This window comes from Tachypleus tridentatus, chromosome 11 (genome assembly GCF_004210375.1).
Source record: "Tachypleus tridentatus isolate NWPU-2018 chromosome 11, ASM421037v1, whole genome shotgun sequence".
Classification (NCBI taxonomy): domain Eukaryota; kingdom Metazoa; phylum Arthropoda; class Merostomata; order Xiphosura; family Limulidae; genus Tachypleus; species Tachypleus tridentatus.
Window position 1 is genome coordinate 30,671,465 of NC_134835.1, and position 21,159 is coordinate 30,692,623.

General features: G+C 35.4%; 1 protein-coding gene across 1 annotated transcript in view; it reads left to right on the top strand.

Moving 5' to 3' along the window:
* The window catches only part of LOC143231455 (homeobox protein HMX2-like), a 31,246-nt gene that overhangs the window by 6,779 nt on the left and 3,308 nt on the right, over positions 1-21,159 (top strand). Inside the window, exon 3 of the mRNA XM_076465991.1 lies at positions 18,304-18,407. Coding sequence (XP_076322106.1) covers positions 18,304-18,407 — 104 coding nt within the window. The remainder of the gene's footprint in view (positions 1-18,303; positions 18,408-21,159) is intronic.

Below are 21,159 nucleotides of genomic sequence, written 5' to 3' on the forward strand. Positions count from 1 at the left end.
AACAGGACACGCCGGCTACGTTATTAAGTCTGAATTCAAACAACTCTCACCTATACACTGCATCCAAGACTCCCATTAAACTTAAACAATGCAGGTATCAGGCGATGAAGAAGTTCCTAATGTCTAACCAGTATTTCTATTTTTTTTTTCTAACCACTACAACTTTGTTTTACAAAACTACCATAGGCTATCTATTCTCTTTCCAACCCCCTACTTTAGCGTTATAACTCACTGCCAACCCACCGCAGGACCTACTAATTTGATTATAGATTACCACCCATTTGAGATTAATATATTTATAGGTGAAAAACTCTTCTATGTTGTTGTTACATTCATCGTAGCCTTTCTCGTGTTAGGCCCGGCATGACAAGGTGGTTAAGGCACTCGACTCGTAATTTGAGGGTGGCGAGTTCGAATCCCCGTCACACCACACATGCTCGTCCTTTCAGTCGTGGGGGTGTTATAATGTTACGGTCAATCCCTCATTCGTTAGTAAAAGAGTAGCTCAAGAGTCGGCGGTGGGTGGTGATTACTAGCTGCCTTCTCTCTAGTCTTACACTGCTAAATTAGGGACGGCTAGCGCAGATAGCCCTCGAGTAGCTTTGCGCGATATTCAAAAACAAACAAACAAATAACTTTCTCGTGTTACATATAGAAAACATTTTCTAAAACAATTTTCATCAGTAATCTAAGGAATACAGTAAAGAAAGATGAACATTTTCATATTAACTAAAATTTCAAATTTTCGAAACCATTTAGATTACAATACCTTCATGAGATAAAACGTGGAACTGTTATGTTTACGCTTATAAAGGATTTTGTCAAAAAAAAAAAAAAGTAGCTATGTAAAATGCACTAACGATGTTAAAGCATAAACATCAGGGCTGAGTAAGGTCCAGAGGTTAGCATGCTCGTCTGTGTTGCTGAGGTTCCATGGTTCGTGTCCCGTTAACCCCTCCTTGCCTGACCTGGCAGGGCCAGGTGGTTAAGACACTTGGCTCGTAACCTGAGGGTCGTGGGTTCGAATCTCCATCACACCAAACATGCTCACCCTTTCAACTGTGGGGGTGTTATAACGTGACGGTCAATCCTACTATTTGTTGGTAAAAGAGTAGCCCGAGAGTTGGCGGTGGGTGTTGATGACTAGCTGTCTTCCCTCTAGTCTTACACTGTAAAATTAGGGGCAGCTAGCGCAGATAGCCCTCGTGTAGCTTTGCGTGAAATTAAAAAAAAACAAACCTCCTTGCCAAGAATTGGCAGTGGGCGGTGTTAACCAATTGTCTTCTTTCTGTTCTGTCACATTAAAACCGAGGAAGGCTTAGAAGTTCCGTTATTTAAATATCAAACCACATTTCAAAATTTGTACCCCCTATATTCTTTGTTGTACTTCAATACTTTCGAATCTTAATCGCGAAGAAAAGATTTCATTTCAATATGTTGGGAGGTTCAGCCTTCCGAACATTAATGTTATCTCAAACACATTTTCAAGAAATACAAAATTTCCTTGAAGCTTAAATGTATACACTGTTTTTACCTATCTTTAAACACGCATGTAATATCGTGGTAAAAAAAAACCAACCGCATAGATTGATCCACGATTAAAGACGAACAGTAACAATAAAACAAAGCAGGATTAAAAATGAAATTAATTCGCCTCTAATCTACAAGAGCGATTGAAACTTGATTGTTTTCACATCTTTCCCCAAGTAAGTGAATTATATTTTCTCTCGTAAGAACACATATCTTATTTTTAATTATAAAATACATTCGAGGGTTTTAAAGATTTTTCCATCAGAACTATACATCGTAGTATTAATAGGAAATGTTCTGCATTACAGAGATGTCTTTTTATTTAGACATATTCTGTGAACATTAAAACAAACCATAATTTATCTGGTGTGTCTCGTGATAATGAAATCACTAACAAGTTGAAATGGCTGTGGACTGTGTTTACAAAGTATCGTTATATGTATATATATAATTTTGTGATTAATTGACACACTGTGTATCACTCGAATAGGTCAAAGGTGAGCTTAGGGACTCATAACAATATATCCAGTTTGGTTTGGGTTCTTGTTCTGAATTTCGCGCAAAACTACTCGACGGCTATCTGCGCTAGCCGTCCTTAATTTAGCTGTGTAAGACTAGAGGGAAAGGTTACGCGTCGTGTGCCTTAACCAACTGGACATGCCGGGCCCAATATATATATCCGAGCTTCGATTTCCCAAGTTGAACAGTGCACATATAGTTCATTTATTTTTCGGACAATGCCACACTGGGCTATTGTGTCCACTGCAGGAAATCGAGTTTCGGACTTGAGAGGTGTAAATCTGTAAACATACCGTGTTTTTCACACGGGGGCGCAACCCCCATTGGCACAGCGATACGTGTGTGGACTCACAACGCTAGACAACGGGTTTCGATACCAGAGGCGGGAAAAGCACAGATAGCCCATTGTGTAGCTTTATACTTAAATTACAAACAATAAATCCAGACATGCAGCTCGTTGTACATGTATGTCTTTGTTCTAAAACAAATAGAACGTATGTGATACGTGGTACGAAATAGTTGTGACGTATTTCTGGTCCTGTAGTTTGAATTCTTCTGAGACTTTGCAGTTTAATATTGAGAATTTTAAAACTATTATATCCAGGAAACGAAGCTCTTGTAATGATAAACTCAAATCGCATGGCTCGCGAAGTGAATAAGTTATTTATGCACACGTAAAGTTTGTTTGTTTGTTTGTTTTGGAATTTCGCACAAAGCTACTCGAGGGCTATCTGTGCTAGCCGTCCCTAATTTAGCAGTGTAAGACTAGAGGGAAGGCAGCTAGTCATCACCACCCACCGCCAACTCTTGGGCTACTCTTTTACCAACGAAAAGTGGGATTGACCGTCACATTATAACGCCCCCACGGCTGGGAGGGCGAGCATGTTTGGCGCGACTCGGGCGCGAACCCGCGACCCTCAGATTACGAAGCGCACGCCTTAACGCGCTAGGCCATGCCAGGCCCACACGTAAAGTATAAACAGTTTTTTTCCCCTCATACTCGTTGAAATTATTTCTTTCCAGGGAAATGATATAAAAAGTATGACTGTTTCACCCCATACTCAGGAACAACGTAAATCAAAATGTTTCCATTTTACATACGAACAATGTGAGTATTTTATTTCTATGAAAAGAAAACAATATTTTTTTCCACAGAAACAATGAAGATTTTTTTTTGCACTTTGGTTACACTTTGTATAGGAAAGGCGTAAAGCTTTATATACGGTTACGACAGAAAGTGTTCGTACCCCTGCGTCGTGAGTAGTTTTTTCCTCATAACTTAACAAGTATCACGATTAGGCTAATGAAAGTAGAGTGTATTATAAATATTATACTAACACACATTTACATAAATTTTTATATAAATTGAACAACAAATAAACTGTTTATAAACAAATAACCAAATATAGGAGGGGCAGAAAGTGTTCGTGCGTCTACTTTAATGGTCAGTTGTGTAGCCTTTCAGGTGAATTACTTGGCACAATCTCTCCTCATAGCCCTCCATGACCGTTTGACAGTACTTGACTGGTATTTTCTTCCATTCGTCTTTACAAAAGGCCTCCAACTCTTGCAAGTTTTTCAGATGACGCTGATGAACCCTGGTCTTTAACTCATGCCAAACGTTTTCAATTGGGTTGAGATCGGGTGACTGCGATCGCCACTCCAGAACGCTTATATGGTTCCTCTGCAACCAGGAGTGCACATATTTCGATGTATGCTTAGGGTAATTGTCGTGCTGGAAGATCCAACGACGCTCAAGCAGCAAGTTCCAGCATCATTCTTGATATAAGTGTCTAATATATCAACGTACTCTTCTGTTTTCATGATTCTGTTGACGCGGTTAAGGCTGTCTACACCAGAAGAGCTGAAGGAACCCCATATCATAATCGAGCCACCTCCGTGTTTAACTGTAGGGACGGTGTTCTTTGGAAGATTTCGTTCCCCCTTCTTACAGAAAATATATCGAACATCATTGTGACCAAAAAGCTCGATTTTAGTCTCGTGTGACCAAAGAATACTCTTCCAATAGGTAAAGGGTTTATCTACATGCTTTCTTGCATACCTCAATCGTGCTTCTAAATGAACAGGCTTTAAATATGGAGTTCTACGAGAACGGCATGCTTTGAACCCAGAAGAGCGTAACATGTTCATAACTGTAGAGGTTCTTACTCCAACCCCAGTTTCCCTTACTAGTTTCTCTATGTCATTACGTGTTAAACGAGGGTCCCTACTAGCTTCTCTGATAACCTTCCTCTTGGTTCTCTCTGGAATTTTGGTGGGGCGTCCGGAACGAAGGAGGTTAGCAGTTGATCCTGTAAGCTTAAACTTGGAAATTATGCTTTGAACAGTAGATTTCGGCACATTAAGTTGTGTAGCAATACCGGAAAGAGACACACGAGACTTGTATTGTACAATAATTCGGCTTTTTTAAATCACTGGACAATTGTTTCCTGCTCGCCATGATGACCAAGCAGATAATGACGGAGACGGCGCTAAATTGCCAAAAGTACATTTTTTGCTGGCTAAATTCCAATAATTATGAACCCAGTGTCTAGTTCTGGAATGGTATAATGTAGTTTATTCACCAAACTAAACAACATTTTCACGGGAATATCAGTTTTTTCATACGTTCTGAAATGTACGAACACTTTCTGCTCCTCCTATGTTTGGTTATTTGTTTATAAACAGTTTATTTGTCGTGAAATTTACATAAAAATGTATGTAGATGTGTGTTAGTATAATATTTATAATATGTTGTAGGCCAATTAGCCTAATCGTGATACTTTTTAAGTTATGAGCAAAAAACTACTCGGGACGCAGGGGTACGAACACTTTCTGTCGTAACTGTATATACGTAGAGAATAAGTTATTTCTTTCCATTGGAACGAGGCAGAAATATTTTTTTAGTTTAGTTCCAGTCTGTAGGGAATGTAGAGGTCATATTTTGAATGCAGTTTCTCTTCCTTCTAGCCTTTCCAGTGGCACAGCGGCATGTGTTCGGACTTCAAATGCTCAAAACTGGGTTTCGATACCCGTGGTGGGCAGAGCACATATAGTCCCCCGTATAGTTTTATGATTAATTACATAAAACAAAAAGAAACCATTCCTTCTAAAAATATCTTATTTGAAATACAAAGACAGAAGATCTTGTTTCCACGTGAAAGATATGGATGATTTTTATTTAGGCAGATGGAAGATGCAAACCTCTTCATTTTCTGCGAATGATGTAGCATATTTTTTTTCCTCTTTACGAACAATGTGTGAATGTTACATTCTATTGCATTAGGTGATTTAGTTTGCACGGAAAGGGTAAGCAAGAAGGATACACAGCAATGCTGTAACACAGACGAGGTGGTGTCATCTTTTATGACGAATTGAGAGGTCTCTACTTCTTGTTTTGTGTAGATACGTATAAATCTGTCGTTGTTTTCTTACAAATCACATAAGGATGTGTGCGGTCTTCGTTTTCACACAAAAGACGCTGTCGTTTGACACTTTTCTTTGTTTCGAAACGTCGTTCTTTCTCCGTAAAGAACGTTTCGTTTCCCTCCGTTGATTACGGTGCGATATAAGTTTTCTATGAAGATTTATGTCTGCGATACCTTTTATTTATGCTGCCTACAAACACTGAATGAAAATAAAGACATATGTAGTATTAGTGATATATTTCGAGAGGGCGCTGCTCTGGTTCTAGAAAAATCGTCAACGAGAAATAATGGCAAAGTGAAATCAGGAAGTAAGTAACTCTTAATCAAAATTACTCACTCGAGGATTATTTGTCATTTTGGCTCTTTAATAAAAAGCCCAGTATGGCCAGGTAGTTAAGGCACTCGACACGTAATCTTACGGTCGCGGGTTTGAAACCCCGCCCTACCAAACACGCTTACTATTTCAGCCGTGGGGGCATTATAATATGTGGTCAGTCCCACTATTTGTTGGTAAAACTAAAGTCCAGCTGGTGGGTGGTGATGACTAGCTGCCTTTCACAGGTAACTTATGGACGGCTAGTGCAGATAGCCCTGGCGTAGCTTTGCGCGAAATTCAAACCAAACCATTAATAAGATTTTCCGAAACTTTTAATTAGCAATATTCAGAATTGTTCAAAGAAAAGAAAGAAAAATTATGATAATTACAGATGGCATTTAAAGTTTACATAAAAAACATCTCTGTAGCCTAGATTGTAGTAAGTGTCCTTTAGTTTTGTTTTGAATTTCGCTAAAACTGCAAGAAGGCTATTTGCGCTAGTCGTCCCTAATTTAGTACTGTAAGACTAGAGTGAAGGCAGCTAGTCACCACCACCCACCGCCAACGTTTGGGTTACTCTTTTACCAACGAATAGTGGGATTGACTGTCACATTATAACGTCCCACGGCTAGAAAGGCGAGCATGTTTGATGCGATGGGGATTCGTACCCATGACCCTCAGTTTACGAGTTGAACATCCTAACCATCCAGCCATGCCGAGCCTATGTTTTCTGGATTCTAACAACTGTTGATATCAAATTTTAATAAATCAAATACCGGCGACAGTCTTTAGATTATTTTTTTACTCTTGTCGTTTTTTTTAGGTTTGGGTTTGTTTTGAATTTCGCGTAAAGCTACAGGAGGATTATCTGCACAAGCCGTCCACAAATTACCTGCCAAAGATCACATATTGTAACACCTCCACGGCTGAAATAGCAAGCGTGTTTGGTAGGGCGGGGATTCAAACTCGCGACCCTGAGATTGTATGTCGAGTTCGCCAACCACTTAGCCATGGCTGTTGTTGTTTTTATATTATATATGGATAAATAATGTCTTTTTCGTTAGTTACACAAGAGTTAGCGGTGAACACTGTTGAATATCCTTCCCTCTAGTCTATCATTTTAAAATTATGTGCCGCCATATACTAACAACTTGTAGTTTTCGGAAACTGTGGAATAAACAACATTCGAAACCTCTCACAATTTATCCACTAAAATTTAAACAACACGAGACAGAGATTAGCAGGAAAAGCAAACAAACAATAAAATTATTTATTAATTATTTTTGTGTTTTACTTAGCTGATCGATTTCATGGAGTCTGTTTATTTAATATTTACTGAGTCCAGCAGAATAAAGTTTCTTAAAGTTTTGTCTAATTTCACGCGTAGTAGTAACACTTTTGTCACCTGGTCTCAGAATTGAATGATAGTCAGTAGAACCATCTAGAAATCTTGAAACACCTGTGACACAACTGAATTGTTTGATTTAGAAACTGCCGCTTTCTGCTGTTTACAACTTAGATGACACTTTCGTGATAAGTGAACAGATCGAGTGTCCCCAATTTATCAAACTTGCTAATTGCTGTGACAATGGGAAGTATTTCAGGTTTCACTTGATGGTTACACTTCTGACATCCGCCTGGCAAGAAATCATGTGACACAGTTTCGTCAAGTTTAGATCTTGTGTTTAAACTACGTTATTCAGTACTTGTAGAGTCTTTGATACCTGTGTATTTTCTCATCGCAATGACATGTTCTTTTAACTTCACCCTGTGTTTAATGCTATACGGTTGCTTCTTACATGACGTTGTAACTTTCAATTTAACGTTGGCTTTTCCATTTGTACCTTTATGTCTTTTTCTCAAAGCGCTATTTTAGGAGCATAAACAACGAGGTATTAACCACGTGCGTTGTCCAACTAATTTTGCACGTTTATATAAAACACAGACACCAGCATATCGAAATATCTACATTCTATAGTATATATATTGTACAGGGTTATTATAAAGAAAAAGACGTAATAAAGATTTGGTAGGAACTATTGTGGCACAAAGTGAAGACATACAAGATCATAAACTGTATGAACAGTGTTACAGACATAAGAGTGAAGTTAGTACTTTTCCTGTGTAACACCAAATGACTGTTGTCTGTTCTCATTAATCATAAGGGAGGTTCTAGTCTCTAAACGTTATCTGACCTTCCAGTGGAGAAGATGGTTCTTATATTGTCATGTTTAACTTTTACAGATGAATGACACAGGGCTACTGATAGCTAAGATAGTTGTCTATTTTCACACTACAGTATGTATAACTTTACAGATGAATGACACAGAGCTACTAATAGCTAAATATGGTTGTCTATTTTCACACTACAGTATGTATAACTTTACAGATGAATGACACAGAGCTACTAATAGCTAAAGATGGTTGTCTATTTTCTCGCTATAATATGTACAACTTTACAGATGAATGACATAGAACTATTCATAGCGAAGATACTTGTCTATTTTCACACTACAGTATGTACAACTTTACAGGTGAATGACATAGAACTACTAATAGCTAAAGATACTTGTCTATTTTCACACTACAGCATGTACAACTTTACAGGTGAATGACATAGAATTATTCATAGCTAAGATAGTTGTCTATTTTCACACTACAGCATGTATAACGTTACAGATGAATGACACAGAGCTACTAATAGCTAAAGATAGTTGTCTATTTTCACACTACAGTATGTATAACTTTACAGATGAATGACACAGAGCTACTAATAGCTAAAGATAGTTGTCTATTTTCACACTACAGTATGTACAACTTTACAGATGAATGACACAGAGCTACTAATAGCTAAAGATGGTTGTTTATTTTCACACTACAGCATGTATAACGTTACAGATGAATGACATAGAGCTACTAATAGCTAAAGATGGTTGTCTATTTTCACACTATAGTATGTATAACTTTACAGATGAATGACAGCGTTATTGATAGTTAGAACAGATTGATCTATTCTACTTTCTTGTTATGTTAACAACGCACGAGCTTTAGCAAATAGGAAATTTGAAACTGTATAAACGGAGATAGCAAACACTAAATACACTTAAACATCACAGGACAAATACACTAATATAGAGTTTTAGTTAAAATCACCCGTACATACAACGAAATACGACCACACGTACAGATGAATACAATTTGAATAGTAACAAGAATAGCAAATAATTTACCTGTGGTGAGTCAAAACTTTGCAAACATAAGGAAACTTAATATCACAATTAACGATAGAAGAATAGTTGCTGAGAGTTTTGAGTCAGAAATACTGAGGTTACAAATGTATATTACCTTTTCTTTACGACAATTTGTTTACCTTTTTGTGTATGTAGCTGTCAAGAAAGTATTTATTCAACTTAGAAATAAACAAATACTGTATTTGGGATAAAATAACAAAGTATTTATTCAATTTAGAAATAAATAAATAAATACTGTATTTGGGATCAAATAACAAACTATTTATTAAACTCAGAAATATATCGATAAATACTGTATTTGGGATAAAATAACAAAGTATTAAACTCAGAAATATAGATAAATACTGTATTTGGGATCAAATAACAGTATTTATGCAGCTTAGAAATACATAAATAGAGACTCTATTTTGGATCAAATAACAGTATTTATTCAACTTAAAAAATACATAAATAGAGACTATTTTGGATCAAATAACAGTATTTATTCAACTTAAAAAATACATAAATAGAGACTATTTTGGATCAAATAACAGTATTTATTCAACTTAGAAATACATAAATAGAGACTATTTTGGATCAAATAACAGTATTTATTCAACTTAAAAAATACATAAATAGAGACTATTTTGGATCAAATAACAGTATTTATTCAACTTAGAAATACATAAATAGAGACTCTATTTTGGATCAAATAACAGTATTTATTCAACTTAAAAAATACATAAATAGAGACTCTATTTTGGATCAAATAACAAAGCATTTTGGAATCGTTTTTCCTTAATCTCATATTTTCCTTTCATAAAACTCCTTTAATTAGGGAAATCATCTGTTCTTATCGCTTCCATTATATTTATATAACACGAACTCATATGAAACTTAATATTTACGTAATGCTATAAGAAATTCAGTTTCGATCACAAAGTTTTCGTAAAAATATCTTTCCTTTTCTGTTCTTGAAAAATCATTAGTAAATTAAACCGTGATGACTAGTTCAATTAACGGAAATGAACCGTTCGTTCATGTGTTTCCCGCCTCAATCTCACTACTTCCTTTTAAAACCGACCATAGGAATCTTCTAGAATTTTCTTTATCCTTGGATGTGATTTGTAAACAGAACAAAAAACTCATTAGTTTTTTTTTCGCCATTAGCATGCAGATTTTGCAGTAACTAGAAATTAATATGCAAATAATGGGGTTATGAATCTTAGATGGTAACATTTAAAAATTACCATGTTAATATACAGATACCTTTCTTCTAACCAGTACTACACGTGAACAACTGCCTAGGACTTGCTACATTGACTTTAATCATACGTTCGTCTAATATAGGGAAAAGTTCATAGTTAAACAACCCCGTTGTTTGCAATCACGAGCTGTAAGAAAGGAACTAACACCAGAGAATCAATAAAAATAGAAAACAAAAAGTCGTTTATTTTAATTTGAAACTTGAAGCTAAATATATTTATCTACAGAAACTGGAATTTTAATTAGAACTTTGCTTGTAATTTAAATTACTCTAGTTCATTAAAGTTATAACAAAGTTTGTTGGTGACTTTTTATTTTACAAATTGTAATAGTATATATGTACGTATGTGTTGAATTGTTGAAAGAACTATGATTCTTAGAGGAAACTTGAAAACAAAATCTCTTTTTCTAATGCTTGTTGTCTGCAAGCAGTTTGAGGTTTATTTAGATGCTAGTTCTGGCAGTATAAGTGTGCGATTTTTATTTGATACGTTAAGTGTAAATAATCAAAACTCAGATTTACAGCTTTTAAAGGAATAAATGTAAGACTGTTGAACGGGTATTTTCTAAGGTAATATAGTGACACATTCTTTCCTGCCATCTTGTTGTCTCTGGCAGGTAAACGTAAGATTACAGAACAGAGGGTAAAGGAAAGCCTTTTTTTTTAAGTTATTAAATTTTCCCGTGCCCTTGTTAAGCTCGTGGTAGAGCTTTAGAACAAAATATAAAAGCCGAAAACAACAAATAGATCCGAAAGCCAGCAGACAAAAAAAAAATATTTTTATGATTTAACAGAATTACAGTTTAGACAAAAGGTGTCGCTGCTAATTAATTAAAAGATTCGAGTCTTAAGAATACTTTAAGACCATTTCGACATTTCAGTATGATGTTCATAGTTTTCTAGTGTGAGTTTTCAAGATACCAAGAGAGTGGGTGTTCAGAACGCTGTCAAATAGAATCAGGGCACGTGTCGGTGGCGCCTAGCGACATCTTTGGCTAAGATCAAAGAAAGAGTGCAGTTCTCTTTATACGTGTAACAAGTGTTGTACAAGACGTACAGACATTTTTTATATACTGTGAATTGTGGTGTCTGCTCGAGCGTTCGTCTGTCTCGTGTTTGAAAAGCTCTGCACGTGGGTAAAGCTCAACATTCACATTTGAAATGACGGGTGGAAAGTCACCAATAACGTTGATGACATATTTTATTTAACAATCAGGATATTCTACACTAAACTGTTAGAAATTAACTACAATACCATTAACATTTCAAGATGTGACGTAACTTAAAGAAATTATCGTAGATTTACTGTATGTTGAACGGCTCTTAACATTAGTGAAATGCTCAACAATCACTTGGTGGAGAATTTAAGCAGCTCAGAGTTTTGACTTTGCGTGAAATACACTTAACCTTTTTAAAGTTTAAATTGATACATTATTTTGAAACTTTTCATGTCACTGAGAACGGGTTCTTTTGCTTGTATCTTGATAAAATTCGTTTAATCACATGCGCACGTGGTCGGCCCCGGCATGGCCAAGCGTGTTAAGGCGTGCGACTCGTAATCGGAGGGTCGCGGGTTCGCATCCCCGTCGCGCCAAACATGGTCGCCCTTTCAGCGGTGGGGGCGTTATAATATGATAGTCAATCCCACTATTCGTTGGTAAAAAAGCAACCCAAGAGTTGGCGGTGGGTGGTGAGGACTAGCTGTCTTCCCTCTAGTCTTACACTGCTAAATTAGGGACGGCTAGCGCAGATAGCCCTCGAATAGCTTTGCGCGAAATTAAAACCAAAAAACAAACAAACATACTAATTGTTTATGAAAGAATCAAGTTTCATTTTCTCAATTCACACGCATTAGTGTATACGTACAGTTACTATGAATAAGTTGTTAGACTATGTTTTATTACCACTTTGTAAATCGTTTCTAATCAAGATATACGACAGTAAAAAACGTGGAAAGAACTCTGTAGTTTACACCTATATCTCTGTTACGTGGAACGTTGAAAGATTTGAGATTATTTGAACTTTGTTTTCCACTCACACGAACGCTAGGGTGAAACTGACTTTCAATACGTGTTTTCAGCCAATCATAACTTTGTTATCGTACCCGTTATGTTTGAACGAATATTAGAAAATGAAGGGTGACCAAATGGGGACTGAACACTCTGGTCACTCCACATCAGTCAACTAAGTCTTTCAAAAGAATGAAACTTAAGTCGTTTTGTTTTTAATATGGCTTGACTTTCAATTTGCATTAAAAGAGCTACCTAACTCCGAAATGTTTTGTATTAATACGACTTGACTTTCAATTTGCATTAAAAGAGCTACCAAACTCCGAAATGTTTTGTTTTGATACGACTTGACTTTCAATGTGCATTGAATAAGCTACCTAACTCCGAAATGTTTTGTATTAATACGACTTGACTTTCAATTTGCATTAAAAGAGCTACCTAACTCCGAAATGTTTTGTATTAATACGACTTGACTTTCAATGTGCATTGAATAAGCTACCTAACTCCAAAATGTTTTGTATTAATACGACTTGACTTTCAATTTGCATTAAAAGAGCTACCTAACTCCGAAATGTTTTGTATTAATACGACTTGACTTTCAATTTGCATTAAAAGAGCTACCTAACTCCGAAATGTTTTGTATTAATACGACTTGACTTTCAATGTGCATTGAATAAGCTACCTAACTCCGAAATGTTTTGTATTAATACGACTTGACTTCCAATGTGCATTGAATAAGCTACCTAACTCCGAAATGTTTTGTATTAATACGACTTGACTTTCAATTTGCATTAAAAGAGCTACCTAACTCCGAAATGTTTTGTATTAATACGACTTGACTTTCAATGTGCATTGAATAAGCTACCTAACTCCGAAATGTTTTGTATTAATACGACTTGACTTTCAATTTGCATTAAAAGAGCTACCTAACTCCGAAATGTTTTGTATTAATACGACTTGACTTTCAATTTGCATTAAAAGAGCTACCAAACCCCAAAATGTTTTGTATTAATACGACTTGACTTTCAATGTGCATTGAATAAGCTATCTAACTCCGAAATGTTTTGTATTAATACGACTTGACTTTGAATATGTATTGAATGAGCTACCTAACTCCGAAATGTTTTGTATTAATACGACTTGACTTTCAATGTGCATTGAAAGAGCTACCTAACTCCGAAATGTTTTGTATTAATACGACTTGACTTTCAATGTGTTTCTTAACTCAGGAACTCTTCATTATTCTTACCTTTACATAACAACATAGTATCTGGTTTAGATAAACATAATTAAATACTGAAATAACATTTCCAGTGATTTACAAACAGTAACTACTTTGAAACAACAATAATTTTACCATTAAATTTTATTAATGCAAAAGATTAATGAATACATTGACTCTTAGGTTGACAACAATTTACATTCTTCAAACAATAAAATACTTGATAAAGTCATTGTGATGACTGGTTGACCAGTGAACTAGCTAATGCAGACCAATGAACTCTGCCTGTAAACTTGAAGGACGCTCCACAGTTTTGCTGCACTTCCTGGTTTAACGGCTAAAACATAAGAACTTTACTGTCACATGAAACAAATAATGAATTTTAATTGGATCTTGCTGACATATTGGACTGTTTCACGTGATGGTATGTCCCTGGTGTTAACTTTTCTAAATCCGTAGACTTACCGCTGTACGAGCGGGGCACTCCTGCGGATATATCTAACTGCGAGATCATTTATAAATAAGCAGTTATTTTACTATAAATGTTAAGAACATTCTGGAAACCGAATGATGTGGTAAAATACGTTTCTAATCTCAGTTGTTCTTTTTATTCATTAGAAAACGTGATAGAGAAAATAAAAGAGACAAAACCCAGTATCTTTTGATACTATTAGGCCTATATATTTATTCAACATTGGTCCACCTGTTGTGAGACCACGTAGAAAACAATGTATTTTTCTATTTCACAAAGCAATTCTGTAACGTTTTTAAATTTATAATAATTATAAGTGTCCAAACATGAATAAAATGAAACTTTAGTTTTAGAGAGCTTAAGAACTTGCCCGCAAAGCTCCACAAAATGTATCTGCACTACATGTTTTTCATTTTGAACTGTTAAAATAGAAAAGAGCCATCTAGACAACGGCACCAACCGCCAACTCTTACGCTACTTTCGTGTGTTGCAAAATTGGGATTTCAGTGCCACTCTCATATTGAATTCATGGCTCCAAAGTGAGGAGCGTGGTTTTGTGACAACAGGACACAAACTGTGGATCCTCAGGTTCACTGCCTGCAACCCTAACTTCTAGACCACGTTTGTTCCATGAAGCCAAAGTTCTCAGTCATGATTCTATGTTTCTAATCTTTATAAACTTTACCTCAAAGAACTTTTATTTGTTATTCTATTTATGTCTTGACATCTAATCCATATATATATACACATACATATTTCTATACCTAATGTTAATATGTGACAAAGAGATACAAGCTAACCAAATGCTATTTTTTTTTCCCCAGATCAATCAAGTGAGTTATGCAAATATGACATGATATACTCCAAAACAATGTTTCCATTTAGAAAGCCCGGCATGACCAGATGGTTAAGGCACTCGACTCGAAATCTGAGGGTTGTGGGCTCGAATCCCCGTGACACCAAACATGCTCGCCCTTTCATCCGTGGGGGGTGATAATGTTACGATCAACCCCATTATTCGTTGGTAAAAGAGTAGCCCAAGAGTTGGCGATGGGTGGTAATGACTAGCTGCCTTCCTTCTAGTCTTACACTGCTAAATTAGGGACGGCTAACGCACATAGCCCTCGTGTAGCTTTGCGCGAAATTTAAAAAAAATAAAGAAACCATTTACAAAGCTTTTAAATTTAACTGAAACCGAAGAAAACATATTTAATAGCTATTTGCCTCAGGCTACAATTTACATAAGTTAAGCCTACCTTGTATATCACCATACATTTGGTTTTGTTACCTTGGCGATTTTTCACCTCATAATAAAGAAGCGCATTAATAAAGAGGGTTCTTTTATTTCTAGTTTATAAAATGCTAAATATGTAATAAACCCTTTTATTATACATAATCCAATTTATCAAAATTTATGACAACACCTTTTCCTTTACCTTATTTAAATATTTTCATTATTAATGTAAGTGAAAACCACGTACAACAACACTACACTAATTTGCATTTCACCTTGATAAGCTTGTAGTAGATGCACGAACTAATCCCATTTGCTATTGCCGAGTCTCTTCGAAAATGTGTTAAAATCTCTCGTGATTAATAACGATCGTACTTATTTCCCAGAAAGCTACTGGTGTTTGCTAAACACTAAAGGAAGTGTTATGCAAGGAATAATTACTTACTTTAATCAGCCCCTATGCACGAATGCAGAATCGGGCTTCAATTAAGGTGCTATCATTTTATCAATGTTCTATAGTTACGAGCGTGTAAGATGTTTGGACAAGCGCTTTATTATTTATAAAGGAGGTTGCATAATTTGATTAGATATTTTCGGGATTAACCGCTGCACTCTGAAGTAATGTTAGTTTACATAATTATGTGGTATAGCGTGAAGAAAAAAAATTATCTGTCATAAACAAACCACGTAGTTTGGGCTATTAAAACATGAAATATCGATTGACATAGGATAATTCATCATCTGGATATATTTGTTTGTAATACAATAATACTTTTTCATAAATAAACATGTAACGTCCCAAACCCCATAAAGGAAAAATGCAGACAATTTGGTGATACGTATTTATGAATTATGTGTGATTTATAAAAAAACGTTTCAAACTGGACTTTATTCTTACACTCGTATAAGTAATTCTAATAATCTCTGTGTGAAAGTACAGGGAATGTGTAATAAGATGTCAAATAATGGATACTACTCAAAGATTCATCAGTAGAAATTACAATTGTTATAATACTTACAACAGAATTAATAAGACTACAGCAATTATTATTAGCTGGAACCAAAGCCACAACCTGTGTACTATCAGTTGTGTAAGAAAAAGTTGAAGAGAGAGGTGCTTGGACAGATGTAGAGATATTATAGCGAAGAATTGAAAGTACAAGAACTTGTTTGAAGCAGCTCAATCTAGGGGGGTCACGCCCCAGAAAATAATGTAATCATATCATACTATAATGGAGCTCTTTGTAAAATAATACTAGAAAACAAAATTTATTACGCAATGAGTAACCCCGAATTTCGCGATATTTCTTTCCTGTGTGCATGTATATTCAAAATAGTGGTCACGATTTTTCCGTTTTCCGTCACGTAGAACTATTTTTCTTCATTCTCAGGGTGCAGATAAAACGTCGTGTATACGTCACACGCGGATTCCATGCACTGGCGCCATCTATATACGTATGATAGTACTGACTCTTGTATGTCCATGTAAATGTTTTTATAAGTTTTTTTCCGGTTTGTTTGTTTTGTTTTTTTACCAGTACGTCATCCCTTGTTGGGTCCATGAGGAAATACACGCAAGTTTACGGTTTCACAGCTTGTGTTTTGCCGTTTTTATGGGAGTTTGGGTTTGTTCGTTTTCTAAATTATATATATAAAGGAAACAACTTTTCCTGCCCTAAGATAACCTTTCATTAATCATGAATCATGAAAATTGATATTTTATTGTACATAAAGTAATTGTTGTGGTTTATAGTTTCCTTCATGTACAATCAAATATCATTTTAGTAAATTTATCTATTACTTATGGTCAGGATTATTAGTGTATATATTATCAGATTAGCCTTGGTTAGTTTACTTAATAGCTATGGTTAAGATATATGCTATGCATATTATCAGAGTAGTCTTGGTTTACTTATTGGTCGTGGCCAAAATAAATGATGTACGTTTATTAGATTGGTCTTAGTTAGTTTCCTTATTAGTTGTGGCCAAAATAAATATTGCAAATTTATCAAAGTAGTTTTGGTTTACTTATTAATTGTGGTCAAAATAAATACTGTACATTTATCAGAGTAGTCTTGGTTTACATATTAGTTGTGGGCAAAATAAATATTGTATATATTATCAGAGTAGTCTTGGTTTACTTACTACTTGTGGCCAAAATAAATACTGTACATTTATCAAAGTCTTGTTTAGTTCACTTATCAGTTACGGCCAAAGTAAATACTGTACATTTGTCAGAGTAGTTTTGATTAGTTTAGTTATGACGAAGATAAATACTGTACATTTATCAGAGTAGTCTTCGTTAGTTTATTTAATAGCTGAGGTCAAGATAAACGCATATTATCAGAGATCGTTTTAATTAATTTACGTATTAACCTTCAGTAAGTCCTTTATACAAAAGAAATGTAGCCCTGTTGGTTAGTTTGATTTGCTTATTAGTTTAAAGGTAGATAAATGTTTTAGCTGAGACCAGAAGGATGCTTAATACATTTTAAAATATTAGTTGACTACCAAGAGGCTGTTACAGAAAATTCCTTTCTCACTTTATATACATTTCACGCTGACAGATGAATAATTAGTGAAGACTCAAACATTTTTAAACTGGTAAAAATATTTCATGGTGGTCTAGTGGTTAGAGTTTACCGTCTCGCGAGCGCCTCGAGCTTCGCATTCTGTCGACCACGCTTCTTATTTTCAGCGAAATTGTCATCCTGCTATTGGTTAATAAATAAATTAGGGATAACTACGTTCATATATAGATTTATAAACTTTAAAACGTGAACGAATGTTAACATGTATTTAAGAATGTATCTCAGAACCAGCCGTTCTAAGATACATTTTATATCAAGTGGGTTTCTCGTCATCAGGTATTAAAGTATGCTAAAACAGTTATTTAACCTAAGTGGTTATATATAAATTTTACGGGAAAATTAATATTCGTAACAAATTGTTTAGATTCTGATTGGGTTTGTTTCACTTGTTTGTATCAAATATTCGATTTATGAATTTTGAAAACATATTCTGTGTGGCTACATTTTTGTTATCGATACAGAGAGCGTTTTATGTTGTTCTTTAGCCCCGAAACCGACAGGACGGCGACCGCGAAAGCCCGGAGTAGAGAGGAAACCCCGTCAAGCCTACAGTGCCAAACAGTTGGAAAGACTAGAGTCCGAGTTCAAGGTGATGTATCTTTACGTGGTTATTTTAATAATATTAATATTCATAAAATTTGCCACGTTACCTATCGGATTATAAATTACAGTTAAAATTCCATTGTTACTTTAGACATTGCTACATTTCAGCCGATACGAAAACCAAAACATTTTCCCGTCAACGTTCTTACCAGAAGGAAAGTGAATAGACTGGTTTTGTGTGAAGCCAAAATTAAACCAAAATCGTTTCGTTACGCTTCAACCTCGGGTTCTGTGTTTAGTAGCGAAATGCCAAAACACCTTAAAATGTTTGTGAATTCCGATTAAGGAGTTGGAATGTGGTGATGAGAAAGCTAATACACGGAGAAACGTATTTAGAGAAACACGTTAACTCTATTCGGGTGTTTCAAAATTCGTTTCCGTTGTCCTGACGACTAGTAACAAGAAACCTAAAGTCACATTGCAACGTATAGAGACGCGTGCACACCAACTTTTTGACCACACAGAATACAAGGTACACAACCGTTTAGTGTGTTTTGATGGTGCACGCGGTGAGTGTGCAGAGATGTAAGAAGCAGCCTACAAGTGGGGTAGGGGCAAAGTTCATATCCCAGAGGCAAGTGGGGATATGTACACCACAAGGGCATCCATTACGGTCAGGATCCAGGGCTCTAGATATTTTTGGGTTCTGGATTAAATTTTATCCGTTTTCCTGCCTTTATTGGGATTAATTATTTGAATGGGGACATTCTCCTGCTTTTATTAGCATTAATTATTTGAATGGGGACAATCTCCTCCTTTTATACGGATTAATTATTTGAATGGGGACATTCTCCTGCTTTTATTGGGATTAATTATTTGAATGGGGACATTCTCCTGCTTTTATTGGGATGAATTATTTAAATCGAGACATTCTCCTGCTTTTATTGGGATAAATTATTTAAATCGAGACATTCTCCTGCTTTTATTGGGATGAATTATTTAAATCGAGACATTCTCCTGCTTTTATTGGGATGAATTATTTAAATCGAGATATTTTCCTGCTTTTATTGGGATTAATTATTTGAATGGGGACATTCTCCTGCTTTTATTAGCATTAATTATTTGAATGGGGACAATCTCCTCCTTTTATACGGATTAATTATTTGAATGGGGACATTCTCCTGCTTTTATTGGGATGAATTATTTGAATGGGGACATTCTCCTGCTTTTATTAGCATTAATTATTTGAATGGGGACAATCTCCTCCTTTTATTTAATTATTTGAATGGGGACATTCTCCTGCTTTTATTGGGATGAATTATTTGAATGGGGACATTCTCCTGCTTTTATTGGGATGAATTATTTGAATGGGGACATTCTCTTGCTTTTATTGGGATGAATTATTTAAATCGAGACATTCTCCTGCTTTTATTGGGATGAATTATTTGAATCGAGACATTCTCCTGCTTTTATTGGGATGAATTATTTGAATGGGGACATTCTCTTACTTTTATTGGGATGAATTATTTAAATCGAGATATTCTCCTGCTTTTATTGGGATGAATTATTTGAATCGAGACATTCTCCTGCTTTTATTGGGATGAATTATTTGAATGGGGACATTCTCTTACTTTTATTGGGATGAATTATTTAAATCGAGACATTCTCCTGCTTTTATTGGGATGAATTATTTGAATGGGGACATTCTCCTGCTTTTATTGGGATGAATTATTTGAATCGAGACATTCTCCTGCTTTTATTGGGATGAATTATTTGAATAGGGGAAGATTAAGAAATGCTCCCACCCATGTTTCTGATGTGAATGACATGCCCAAATAAAAGTCATCGTCTGAGCGGCGGAGGTGACTTTTTTTAACACCCTGTGTACAACATTCACACCATATTTATTTACCTGGAGAGATCGGCTGCATTAGATTTCGTATTACTATCATGGTAGTAAATGTTTTCATCTTAAAAATGTCGGCCCCGGCATGGACAGGTGGTTAAGGCATTCGACTCGTAATTCGAGGGTTTGAATCCCGTCACACCAAACATGCTCGTCCTTTCAGCGGGGGGAGCGTTATAATGTCACGATCAATTCCACTATTCATTGGTGACAGAGTAGCCCCATAGTTAGCGGTGGTTAGTGGTGACTAGCTGCCTTCCATCTGGTCTTACACTGCAAAATTAGGGACGGCTAGCGCAGATAACCCTCGTGTTGCTTTGCGCGAAATTCAAACCATACTTTAAAATATCAAACTGGTTTATTTTGCAGCTAATGGTTTAGTTTACACTGAAACCACAGTAATTAAATCGTAAATGGACACATGTGGACCAAGTTATCATAAACTATTACCCGGTGTAAGAGAATAGTGGTGTTGTTTACATTTGGATCAGAGTACTTACATCACAACTGGACACGAATAAAGCCAGTATCATAAAACACTACCTTCTGTAATACATATTGTTGTGTAATAGTAGTACCACTTATTAGCTGTTCATATAAATACTTAGAAGTATTACAAAAGGATTTTTGTTCATTTTATATAGAATTTTTTTTTTTATTGAAGTAGTATATGTGTTACCCATATCTAATTTGGTTTGGTGTTATATAGACTTTCACTGGATTCCTTTTTGTCGGTGGAAATATTATGCTTCCGGTTTGGTTTTTAGGTTTAACTTAATAGATACATTTTTCTGTTTAATTTTAAACAAAATCTCATACCTCGGATTTTAATGTCGTGAACTGTATTAATACTTATGTTTGATAGCGAAGTTGTTATTTATATAGAAGTAAC